At 52.4% G+C, this 12,649-nt stretch overlaps 1 protein-coding gene across 1 annotated transcript in view; it reads left to right on the top strand.

Moving 5' to 3' along the window:
• The window catches only part of PNPLA7 (patatin-like phospholipase domain containing 7), a 66,631-nt gene that overhangs the window by 37,141 nt on the left and 16,841 nt on the right, over positions 1–12,649 (top strand). Inside the window, exons 16-19 of the mRNA XM_010837557.1 lie at positions 8,716–8,793; positions 10,429–10,634; positions 11,625–11,756; positions 12,541–12,644. Coding sequence (XP_010835859.1) covers positions 8,716–8,793; positions 10,429–10,634; positions 11,625–11,756; positions 12,541–12,644 — 520 coding nt within the window. The remainder of the gene's footprint in view (positions 1–8,715; positions 8,794–10,428; positions 10,635–11,624; positions 11,757–12,540; positions 12,645–12,649) is intronic.

Here is a 12,649-nt window from a genome sequence, read left to right as displayed (position 1 = left end):
TGACAGAGGATGAGATGGTTGGATGGCATCACGGACTCAATGGACATGAGTTTGAGCAAGCTCTGGGAGATAGTGAAGAACAGGGAAGCCTGGCATGCTGCAGTCCATGGGGTCTCAGAGTCGGACACGACTCAGCAGCTGAACGACAACAACAGAATAACTGGCAGTGGTCGTGACTGAGATGCACTGATCCGTAGGTCCAGTCGGAAGAGCTGACATCATGACAATATTGAGTCTTCTTTTCCATAAACATAAAATAGTTTTCTTCATAGAGATCTTGTACATATTTTGTTAGATTTATACTTAACTATTTCATTTTGAGGCGTGCTAATATAAATGTTATTGTGTTTTTAATCTCAAATCCCACTTATCCATTGCTAGTATTTAGGGAAACAATTGACTTTTGTGTGTTAACTTTGCATCCTATAACCTTGCTAAAATTGCTTATTAGTTATAAGAATTTTTTGTTGTTGTTGATTCTTCTTAAAATTTTTTCCTGTAGACAATCACGTTATCCATGAGCAAAAACAGTTTTATGTCTTCCTTACTAGTCCTTATGCCTTTTATTTCCTTTTCTTGTGTTACAAGAAATGTTGTATAATGTTGAAAAGGAAAGATGAGAGAGGACATCCTTGCCTTATACCTGATTTTAGTGGGAAGGCTTTGCTTTTCTCACCAGTGAGTATGATGTTAGCTGTAGTTTTTTTGGTAGATATTCTTTATCAGGTTGAGGAAATTCTCCTCCGTTATAGTTTACTTGTCATGAATGCGCATTGCGTGTGTGCTTGCTCAGTCGCTTCAGTCGTGTCTGGCCGTGTGCGACCCTATGGACTGTAACCTGCCAGGCTCCTCTGTCCGGGGGGTTCTCCAGGCAAGAATGCTGAAGTGGGTTGCCGTGCTCTCCTCCAGGGGCTCTTCCCGATGCAGAGGTTGCACCCGAGTGTCTCTCGTCTCCTGCACCGGCGGGGCGTTCTTCACGCCTGCTGCCACCGTTCTGTCAGATGCTTCTCCTGCGTTTATTGGTCGGATCGTGCGACTCTCCTCCTTTAGCCTGTTGGTGTGGACGTTGGACCGGCCTTGTGCACCTGGGATAAATCCTGCTTGCTTGTTGTGTATAATCCTTTCGGTATGTCGTTAGATTCAATGTGCTAAATGCTTTGCTGAGGATTTTTTGAATCTGTGTTCACGAGATATATTGATCTGTGGTTTTCTTTTCTTGGAATGTCTTTGGTGTTTGTGTGAGGAAAATGCTGGCCTCATAGAGTAAGTTAAGTGGTATCCCTTCTGCTGCTGTTTTCTGACAGAGTTTGCAGAGAACTGGTACACTTTCTCCCTTGAATGTTTGGTAGAAGCTGCCAGTGGTCCTTCTGGGCCTGGTGCTTTCTGGTTTTGAGGGTTATTAATTGTTGACTTAATTCCCTAATAAATACAGGCCTATTCAGGTGGTCTCTCTCTTCTTGTGTGAATTTTGGCAGATTGTGTCTTTCAGAGAATTGGCTGATTTAATCTAGGTGGTCAACTTTGTGGGCATAGAGCTGCTATAGTATTCCTTGACTATCCTTTTAATTTCCATGGCATCTGTGGTGATGGCACCTCTTTTGGTTATGATGTTAATAATTTGTTACCAATCTCTTTTTTTCTTGCTTAGCTGAGACAGAGGTTTGTCCATTTTTTTTGGTCGCACCACTTGGCATGTGGGATCTTAGTTCCCCAGCCAGGGGTCAAACCCACACTGCCTGCATTGCAAGTGCAGAGGCCTAGTCACTACAAGTTTGAGGCTTATCAGTTTTATTGATCTTTTCAAAGAACTAGCTTTCAGTTTTGCTGATCTTTCTCTATTGATTTCCTGTTTGCAGTTTCATTGATTTCTGCTCTCATTTTTATTATTTCTTTTTTCCTACTTACTTTGGATTTAATTTGCTTTTCTTTCTTTAGTTTCCTAAGGCGGAAGCTTATATTACTGAGTTCAACTACACTCTTACAGACTCTCTGTCTGCTGGGTCTGTCTGTCTCTGAGAGAAGGGTGTTGGCGTTCCCAGCTGTGTAGTGGATCCAGCTGCTTTTCCTCACAGTTCTGTCAGCTTTCGTCTCGTGTGCTTTGATGGTCTGTGATTAAGCATTCGTGCATTATGTGTTGGATTGTTACACAATGGAGAGAGCGGCAGACTTTGTTTTCTTGGGCTCCAAAATCACTGCAGATGGTGACTGCTGCCATGAAATTATAAGATGCCTGCTCCTTGGAAGAAAACCTATGACAAACCTAGACAGCATATTAAAAAGCAGAGACATTACTTTGTCAACAGACGTCCACGTAGTCAAAGCTATGGTTTTTCCAGTGGTCATGTATGGATGTGAGAGGTGGACCATAAAGAAGACTGAGTGCTGAAGGATTGATGCTTTTGAACTGTGGTGTTAGAGGAGACTTGAGAGTCCCGTGGACTGCAAGGAGATCAAACCAGCCAATCCTAAAGGAAATAAGTCCTGAATATTCATTGGAAGGACTGATGCTGAAGCTGAAGCTCCAATACTTGGGCCACCTGATGTGAAGAGCTGACTCATTAGAAAAGACCCTTATGCTGAGAAAGACTGAAGGCAGGAGGAGAAGGGGACAACAGAGGATGGGATGGTTGGATGGCATCACTGACTCAATGGACATGAGTTTGAGCAAAATCTGGGAGAGAGTGAAGGACAGGGAAGCCTGGCGTGCTGCAGTCCATGGGGTCAGAAAGAGTTGGACATGACTGAGTGACTGAACAACAACAACAACATTGGATTATTATGTCTTCTTGGAGAATTGACTCCTTTATCATTATATGCATATCATACCCTTCTTTATCCCCCAGAATATTCCTTTCTGAAGTCTGAATGTTCCTGTCTGAAGTTCCTGTGGCTCCTCCTGCTTTCCTTTGACCAGTGTTGGTATGATGGGCTTTCCCTGCCCATCTGCTTTTTCTGTTTTGAATCTATTTACGTGTTTGGCTGTGTCAGGTCTTGGTTGTGGCAAGGCCATCGATCTTTGTTGTGGCTCTTGGCGTCTGTGGTTGCGGCCTGTGGGATCTAGTCCCCTTACCAGGGGATGGAGCCGAGCCCCCTGCACTGGGAGCAGAGTCTTAGCCACTGGTCCACCAGATAACTGTCCCCCATCCATTTCAGTCCAGTTCAGTCGCTCAGTCGTGTCCGACTCTTTGTAGCCCCATCGACTGCAACACGACAGGCCTCCCTGTCCATCTCCAACACCTGGAGTTCACTCAAACTCATGTCCATTGAGTCAGAGATGCCATCCAACCATCCCATCCTCTGTCATCCCCTTCTCCTCCTGCCCTCAGTCTTTCCCAGCATTAGGGCCTTTTCCAGTGAGTCAGCTCTTTGCATCAGGTGGCCAAAGTATTGGAGTTTCAGCTTCAACATCAGTCCTTCCAATGAACACTCAGGACTGATTTCCATTAGCGTGGACTGGTTGGATCTCCTTGCAGTCCAAGGGACTCTCAAGAATCTTCTCCAACACCACAGTTCAAAGACATCAGTTCTTTGGTGCTCAGCTTTCTTTATAGTCAAACTCTCACATCCATACATGACTACTGGAAAAACTATAGCTTTGACTAGACGGACCTTTGTTGACAAAGTAGTGTCTTTGCTTTTTAATATGCTGTCCAGGTTGGTCATAGCTTTTCTTCCAAGGAGCAAGTGTCTTTTAATTTCATGGCTGCAATCACCATCTGCAGTGATTTTAGAGCCTCAAAAAATAAAGTCTGCTACTGTTTCCCCATCAATTTGCCATGAAGTGATGGGACCAGATGCCATGATCTTAGTTTTCTGAATGTTGAGTTTTAAGCCAACTTTTTCACTCTCCTCTTTCACTTTCAACAAGAGGCTCTTTAGTTCTTCTTCACTTTCTGCCATAAGGGTGGTGTCATCTGCATATCTGAGGTTATTGATATTTCTCCCAGCAGTCTTGATTCCAGCTTGTGCTTCCTCCAGCCCAGCATTTCTCATGATGTACTCTGCATATAAATTAAATAAGCAGGGTGACAATACACAGCCTTGATGTACCCCTTTTCCTATTTGGAACCAGTCTGTTGTTCCATGTCCAGTTCTAACTGTTGCTTCCTGACCTGTATACAGATTTCTTAAGAGGCAGGTCAAGTGGTCTGGTATTCCCATCTCTTTAAGAATGTTCCACAATTTGTTGTGACCCACACAAAAGCTTTGGCTTTGTGTCAAAGGCTTTGCCATAGTCAATAAAGCAGAAATAGATGTTTTTCTGGAACTCTCTTGCATTTTCGATGATCCAGCAGATGTTGGCAATTTGACCTCTGGTTCCTCTGCCTTTTCTAAAACCAGCTTGAACATCTGGAAGTTCACGGTTCACATATTGCTGAAGCCTGGCTTGGAAAATTTTGAGCATTACTTTACTAGCGTGTGAGATGAGTGCAATTGTGCGGTAGTTTGAGCATTCTTTGGCCTTGCCTTTCTTTGGGATTGGAATGAAAACTGACCTTTTCCAGTCCTGTGGCCACTGCTGAGTTTTCCAAATTTGCTGGCATATTGAGTGCCCCACTTTGACAGCATCATTTTTTAGGATTTGAAATATTTAGTTTTTCTTAAAGTTGTTTTTTTTTTGTATGTGGACCATTTTTTAAAGTATTGAATTTGTTACAATATTTCTTGTTTTATGTTTTGGTTTTTTGACTGTGAGGCATGTGGGATCTTAGCTGAGAACATGCAATGGAGTTGCATATAAGAACATGTAAGGGCCATGGGGCAACTATTAAAGGTACAACATGCATAATGGGAATGCCAGAAAAGCGACTTTCACTTTCTCTGTGTCCACAGTATTCAACCAACCACAGATCATGTAGTATTATATGTATTTATTGAGAAAAATCCACATTTAAGTGGACCTATGCTTTCAAAGCCATGTTGTTCAAGGGTCAACTGTATAATGAACTAGTAAACATCAGTGTTTTCCTGAGTTATGTGAGCCATTCTGGCCAATTACAGTTGTGGGAACTCCTGATGTGTTGCCAGGTTGGACAGAAGCGTGGGCAGCCTGAGGACCCTCTTCTTGCAGTTGGTGTCTGAAGAAGGGGCAGTCTTGCGGGACTGAGCCCTTGACCTGTGGGTCTGGTGACAAAGCCAGGTAGTTAGTGTCAGAACTGAGTCTGGGACACGTGGCGCCTGAGGAGCTGGAGGAGGATGTGGTGTCAGAGGTATTCAGTGTGCAGCCAGAAAGAGAGTTTCCCTTTTAAACACTGTCTGCTTTGTGGGTAGTGTGAGTGCCTATAATAACAAAATAGTCCCGCTCTCCCTCCCATCCCTGTACGTATCACTGATGGCCTTCATTTCACGCTCATATAAGCCACATAATCTAAAGCATTGTTGCTAGTGTTATTTTAAACAAACTTCCCTGTGAGATTAAGAACAATTCAAGTTTTTATTTTATCTTCACTTTTCCTCTCCCAGCGTTCTCCCTTCTGTATTATGTAGATCTAAGGCTCTGACCTACAGCATTAGCTTCTCTCTAAGGAGCTTCTTCCAACATATCTAGGTCTACAGGTGGCATGTTCCCTCAGTCTCTGTTCCTCTGAGAGCACCTGTTTTTCCTTCACTTCTGAAGAATAGCTTCACAGGGCATAGACTTCTACGTTGATGGGTTTTTCTCTCAAACACTCTGCTGCTCTCCTCCTGCCTGCATGGTTTCCGAGAAGTCTGAAGTAAGTCTTATCTTTGTTCCTCTGCAAATCAAGTGCTACCTCTGGCTTCCTCCAGGGCTGTCTTCATCTTTGGTTTTCTGTAGTTTGCGTATGGGATGCCCAGTGTCGTTTTTTGACATTTATCCTGGTCGGTGTCCTCTGAGCTTCCTGGATCTGTGCCCTGGCCTGACACTAACCTCATTCATTATTGCTTCAGGCATTGCTTCTGTCCCTTTCTTTTCCTTCTGGATTCCCATTATGCACGTTGTACCTTTATAGTTGCTCCCTGGCCTCGCACTTCTGCTCTCGTTTTTATCAGTCGTTTTCCTGTTTCCTTTTCTGTTTGGAGCTTTCTGTTGATGTATCTTCGAGCTCAGCTTCTTCCCTCAGCTGTGTCAAGGCTGCTGATAAGCTCATCAGAAGCGCTCTTTGTTTCTATTAAGTGGTTTTGGCCTCCAGCATTTCCTTTTGTTCTTCCTTAGAGTTTTCATCTCTGCGTTTACAGTGCCCATCTGTTTTTACATGCTGTCTCCTTTCCCTTTAGAGCCTTAGCATATTCAGTTCAGTTCAGTTCAGTCGCTCAGTCGTGTCCAACTCTTTGCAACCCCATGAATTGCAGCATGCCAGGCCTCCCTGTCCATCACCAGCTCCCAGAGTTCACTCAGACTCACGTCCATCGAGTCAGTGATGCCATCCAGCCATCTCATCCTCTGTCGTCCCCTTCTCCTCTTGCCCCCAATCCCTCCCAGCATCAGGGTCTTTTCCATGGCGTCAACTCTTTGCTTGAGGTAGCCAAAGTACTGGAGTTTCAGCTTTAGCATCATTCCCTCCAAAGAACACCCAGGGCTGATCTCCTTCAGAATGGACTGGTTGGATCTCCTTGCAGTCCAAGGGACTCTCAAGAGTCTTAGCATATTAACCATAATTATTTTAAATTCCAGTCGGATAATTCCAACATCCTTGCCATGTCTGACCCTGGTGCTTGTTCTGTCTCTTCACATTATTTTTTTTTTTTTGCCTTTTAGTATGCCATGTAATTTTTTCTTGATGGAAGACATGCTGCACCAGTTCTTTGGTGATGAGGTGGTGAGGCGTGTGGGCCGAGAGGTCTCCGTCTTTAGTGTGTCTGTGCTTCTGGACTGTGACCTTCCCTGGTCTCACCCCTGACCTCTCAAGGAGACAGGACGGTGGGAGAGGCTGGAGCTGGCGTTCTCTGCCCCCACCACTGGCAGTTAGGCTCAGATGGACTCTAGCATGTGGGGCTCTGGTCAACTAGTTTCCCCTGAGGGCAGGCCTTGTTGACCAGTTCACAGAGGTTCCTTTCCTCTCCCCTCCTGGAGGCCCGAGGCGATTTTTCTCTGCTGTTTCTGCGGAACCTGGTAGAGCGCCTGGAGGAGAACCTCACAAGGCTGAGGGCCTGTGACCTGTCCCTGGAGTTTTCATCTCTCAGACTTGTTCCTTGAGCCTCCACACTTGGGGCCCGTGGAGGTTTCCCTCTGTGGGGTTCGTTACTGCACCCCACCTCTCCACGGGGGGAGGCGAGCACGTCTCTCGTGGGTCTGAGAGCTGTTGACCTTTCAGGGTTTTCAGCGTCCCTTATTAGGACTAGTGGAGTCTTCCCGGCTCCCTCCTTGCTGGCGCAGAGGCGGCGAGTCTCCGTGTTGTCTGCAGCCTCCTGTTCCCGGCTGAGAGTCAGGGCCACCGGTTCCCGCCTGCGAGTCAGGGTCTGAGTGAGTCCACGCGCTGTGGGTGGCGCTCTATCTCTTCAGTCTCTCTTGAAAGACAAAAAGCAACCAACTTGTATTATGAGACCGTACAAGACGGGCAGAGGAGAGGAGGGTGGGCCCCGCTGTCCTGCAGAGCCGATGAGCTCATGCAGCCCATCTGCCCCCACGGCGTCCTGCGCAGCGCCCAGCGTCCCGTTTTAGCAACCGCTTCAGTATTCCTCCCGAAAAGACGCAGGCTGCTTAAACACAACGCAGGCTCCTGTCCCCCCAAAGGCAACAACAGTCCTTCAGTCTTTTCCTGTCCAGGTTGCTCCTGAAGGTGCTGAGTGGTGGGGGCTGGTGGGCTCTCCGGCCTCTTCTCTAAAGCCCCTGTCGTCCTTTATCCAGAGACTGCATCGTCCTCATGTCTGGCAGCTGGGCTGGCCCCCGCCCCCCGTGGTAGGGGCACCGGGCGCAGGTCTCGCTCTTGGTCAGGAGGCAGTGGCGTCCATCTTCCTCTGTGGGTGTCGGCTGGCAGCCCCAAAGCCCGGGCTTAGACTCCTGCCACCTTGGCTCTGCAGGGCTGGCACTGGTGATTTGGGTACCGTAGGTGTCCTCTCCCCAGGCAGCGCTAGTGGTAAAGAGCCCGCCTGCGCTTCAGGGGGCACGGGAGGCGCAGGTTCAGTCGCAGGTCGGGAACGCCCCGGAGGAGGGCACGGCAGCCCACTCCAGTACTCTTCCTGGAGACTCCATGGGCAGAGGAGCCTGGCGGGCTGTGGTCCACAGGGTTGCAAAGAGCGGACACAGCTGCAGTGGCTTTGCACGCACGCACGCCTCTCCAGAGGCGACTAGTGCGTTTCCTCAATGTTTCTGTTCTACTGTCACCGTGAGCTGTGAGCACAGCTGGCGTTTCCACACCCTCGGTGCTCACTTGGCGGGTTTCTCTCCTCACAAGACCCTGGGTGTGCTCCTGAGTATGCTGTGAAGGGCTCCTAGCGCAGCTGGTTGGGACAGGGCGCCCGACCAGGACGCTTGCCCGCCAGGCCTGCGCCTCACAGCCAGCCGGCCGCCCATCTCGTGGCTGCACGCAGTGGTGGCGCGCATGTCTGTTTGCAGCTGTCGCACTGATGTCCGTCTGTCCTGCGCCAACAGTACCAGCTTGTCGCCGATGGCACCCTCCACGCCTGTCTCCACGGGTGGTCCTCCGAGGGCTGGCGACACCCTGTGGCCGTGCGTCCGCCTGGGGGCCATGTGCAGCCTCCACATGAGCGTGTCTCTCTCTGCTCCCTGTCCTGACCCTGTGTTTCTGTTTCTAGGACCCTTTGCTGTTAGATGGCCGGGTGGCGCTTCTCCACGTCCCAGGGGGCACAGTGGTGTTGAGGCAGGGAGACCAGGTGAGGGAAGGCGGAGTCTGTGAGAGTGGCCCACCCAGACCCCAGACCTCCTGGACCCCAGCACTGGCACTGGGCGGAGCTCAGAGCAGGCAGCCTCCGCGTGGCCCTCTGGACCCAGTGACCACACGGAGTGCGGGCTGGCACTCAGCGCGGACGGGCTCTTGCCCTCAGGCCTGTGCAGCCGTCTGCAGGCCTATTGACGGTCAGTGAGCCCGCCCTCTTCCTGGGGTGGCTTTGTCCAGCCCAGCATGGGCGTGTCCATCTGCACATCCGCGTTGCTGTTGCCAGTCTCACTCAGGAAGTCAGGTACAGGAGGAGCACTGTGTTTGCTCAGTCCTCAAACCTAATATAGATGAAAAATAATTTTGTTTCTCATAAATGAACGTGGGACTTCCCAGCTGAGGCTAGTAGCAAAGAATCTGCCTGCCAATGCAGCAGATGCAAGAGACCTGGGTTCAGTCCCTGGGTCGGAAAGATCCCCTAGAGCAGGAAGTGGCAACCATTCCAGTATTCTTGCCTGGGAAACCCTATGGACAGAGGAGCTTGGTGGGCTACAGTCCATGGGGCTGCAAAGTGTCAGACATGACTGAGTGAGCACAAATGCGTGTAGTTCCTGCTCCCTAGAACCCTGCTTTGCCGGGCGGCAGAGGCTGTCTCTTCGGCCTCCTGTGGTGAGGCCGCCCCCCAGCCCTGTGCCAGCTGGGGGCAGGAGTCCTTCATCTGCCGGGCGAGCAGCAGTGGTGAGGAGGGCCTTCCTTGTTGAGCGAGCAGGCTGACCTGGGTCCGCTTTCTGTGCGGTTCCCTGGAGCACGGCCACTGGGGCCAGTGCTGAGGAGGCAGACCACCTAGCAGCCCTGGGGGGCTGGGTGGGGGGCACGGAGAGCCAGCCTGGTGGGGACCCTCCCGGGCCTCTTCCCCTCCCCTCTGTCCTTTCTCTTGTTCTCTGGGGACAAGACAGGGGAAAGGCCTGTCCTTTTCCTGAGGGAGGCGGGCTGCTGGCTGGCCCCCGGCCATCGGGCCCTGTGGGAAAGCCTGTCCTGGGCCTTCCACAGCACCCAGTACCCTCAAGAGGCCACGCTGGAGCAGGGGCCGCCTCCACCTGCCCCCAGCCCCTAGAGCCCTGCGGGGCCTGGCACAGCTGCTTTGCATTTTTTCCATTTCTGACACACCCTTTTCTGCTCAGACCAGGGAGAGGGGTCCCACGGGGTGGGGTAAGCACATGAGGAAGGGTCCTGACAGGGGTTGCTTCAGACTGGTTTCACAGGCACATCTGCGAACGCTGGGCCCTGAGAATATGTGCTGTGTGCCGGGCGGGGGAGGGGGGGTGTTGTACCGCAGGCTTTAGCAGCTTTCAGGGGCGAGCTCGTGTCTCCGCCTTGCGCAGTGCTGAGCTGCTGGCATGTTTGTGGGGAGCAACTCGATGTGTAGGTGCCTCCGGGGTGGGCGGCTGCCGTGGACCGGAGGCGCAGAGCGGGCTCGTGCCCTATGGCTGGTGATAAGTGACCGACATTCCCAGCGAGTCTGGGCCTGGGGCCGGTTGCCGGAGCCGTGCGGTGAAGGCAGCGTGGCGGCCTGCCCACTGCTGGCCCGGGCTCGGGGGCGCTGCCAGCTCCGCCCGTGTCTGTGTTTCGTCAGGACACGAGCATCCTCTTCGTGGTCTCGGGGCTGCTGCATGTGTACCAGCGGAAGATTGACAGCGAGGAGGACACGTTCCTGTTCATGGCACGGCCCGGTGAGATGGTGGGCCAGCTGGCAGTGCTCACGGGCGAGCCCCTCATCTTCACCATCAGGGCCAACCGGGACTGCAGCTTCCTGTCCATCTCCAAGGCGCACTTCTACGAGTGAGTGCCCTGCTGGCCACCACTCTGCGCGGCTCCCTCATGGCCGCCTGCGCTTGTCTGCAGTGCGTGTGCGTGCCTCCACGTGGGCCCGGGGCCTGCTTGTGATTGTATCTGTGCCATGTGCATGCGTGTGCGTGTACTTGTGTGTCTGCGTGTGTCCGTGTGAGCGTCCGCGTGTGTGCGCTCACAGCGGTGCCTTGGCTGACGTCCCAAGGGACCCTGTGCACTAGTCCCTTCCCTCTGGAGGTGAGGCTTGTGTCAGCTGCTGTCCTGACATCCCCTGGGGTCCTCAGGGGCTCCCACATGTCACCTGAAGCAGAACTTTACGTTTCCCTGACCTGCCCCTGCTCCCGCCTTAGTCGTCTCAGAGACTGGTGACTTCATCTGCCCATTGCTTGGTGGAGTCCCGAGCCCCCCAGGCCCCGCATTCTCTGTGGCCCAGTGCAGCCAGGAGCTGAGCACTCCCCTGGTGCTGCCCTCCAGAGGCCTCCACACCATAGCAGGTACCTGCTTGGCTCCACAGCCCCAGCCTGGTTCACAGTGGCATCAGGGGACAGCAGCTGACGTTTCTGCTGGACCCAGTGGCTTTCCGGGTGCCAAGCCTCCACAGTCTCTGCCACTGACCCCTCAGCCACACCCTCCCGTGCACCCCCACTGCTCTAGTCTTCTGGCACATCCTGGGGGGCTGGGGTTTGACCCACTGCGAGCACTGGGCCCTTACACATGGCATGTGCTCCCAGGACACTGTGGGTGGTGATGACTACTGTGGAGGGGCTCCAACAGCCCTCCCAGGGTCGCTGGCCACTGGGCATACCCAGGGGGCCGGGGAACAGGTAGCTGACCAGAGTCTGTGCTCTGGTCTCACCCTTGGCTCAGTGGGCATTGTGATAAGTGGGGACGGGGGGCACCTGCTGCCTGGAGTGAAGGGGTGGAGGCTGGCGGGACCGGCCAGGGAGCTGGGGCAGGGAATGACTCCAGGATGCCCTGCAGCATCATGCGGAGGCAGCCGGCCGTGGTCCTGAGCGTGGCACACACCGTGGTGAGGCGGGTGTCCTCCTTCGTGCGGCAGATCGACTTCGCCCTGGACTGGATGGAGGTGGAGGCCGGCCGCGCCATATACAGGTGAGGCCCGCCTTCTGGCCGCACCACGTCCGGGCAAGGCCCGCCTTTTGGCCGCGGGCACAGAGGAGGGCCGCTTTGCTCTGCCTCAGGGGTGGCACAAGCAGAGGCCTCACAGCGGCCTCCTAGCTTCCATGCGCACACTGCCCTCAGGCGCGCTGCCTCCTCACCTGCACGGTCTCCACGGGGCGCAGCGGAGCCGCGTGGAGGCCGCGTCCAGGAAGCTGTTCGTGTGCCAGGTGCGGGCTCAGATGGGCGGCCTCAGGCCCGTGTCCTAGCGGCTGAATTCAGGCGTCCACGCTCGCTGGGTCAGACCCAGCTTCAGTTCAGTTCAGTCGCTCAGTCGTGTCCGACTCTTTGCGACCCCATGAATCGCAGCACGCCAGGCCTCCCTGTCCATCACCAGCTCCCAGAGTTCACTGAGACTCACGTCCATCGAGTCAGTGATGCCATCCAGCCATCTCATCCTCTGTCGTCCCCTTCTCCTCCTGCCCCCAATCCCTCCCAGCATCAGGGTCTTTTCCAATGAGTCAACTCAGACCCGGCTTAGAGCTACCAGTTTTCATGGTTTTAAAAATGAAAACTAAGATCATTATTGACCGTTTATTTAAAAATCACAATAAACCCTTTATATGTTAGTATACATGTTTTTTAATAGAAAATAACGATTTTCTAAAACAAAAACATGTAGTGAGAAGAATAGATTCCTTTTTCTGTTTCGCTGACTTTGGTAGTCAAGGGCTTCCAGCCAGGTGCCCCGCCCACCCCCACAGCCTCTGTCCCGCAGGCAGGGGGACAAGTCCGACTGCACCTACATCGTGCTCAGCGGCCGCCTGCGCGCTGTGATCCAGAAGGACGACGGCAAGAAGCGCCTGGCGGGCGAGTATGGCCGCGGA

This window comes from Bison bison, unplaced genomic scaffold (assembly GCF_000754665.1).
Source record: "Bison bison bison isolate TAMUID 2011002044 unplaced genomic scaffold, Bison_UMD1.0 scf7180017845859, whole genome shotgun sequence".
NCBI lineage: Eukaryota > Metazoa > Chordata > Mammalia > Artiodactyla > Bovidae > Bison > Bison bison.
This window is presented reverse-complemented; position numbering and strand designations above follow the sequence as displayed.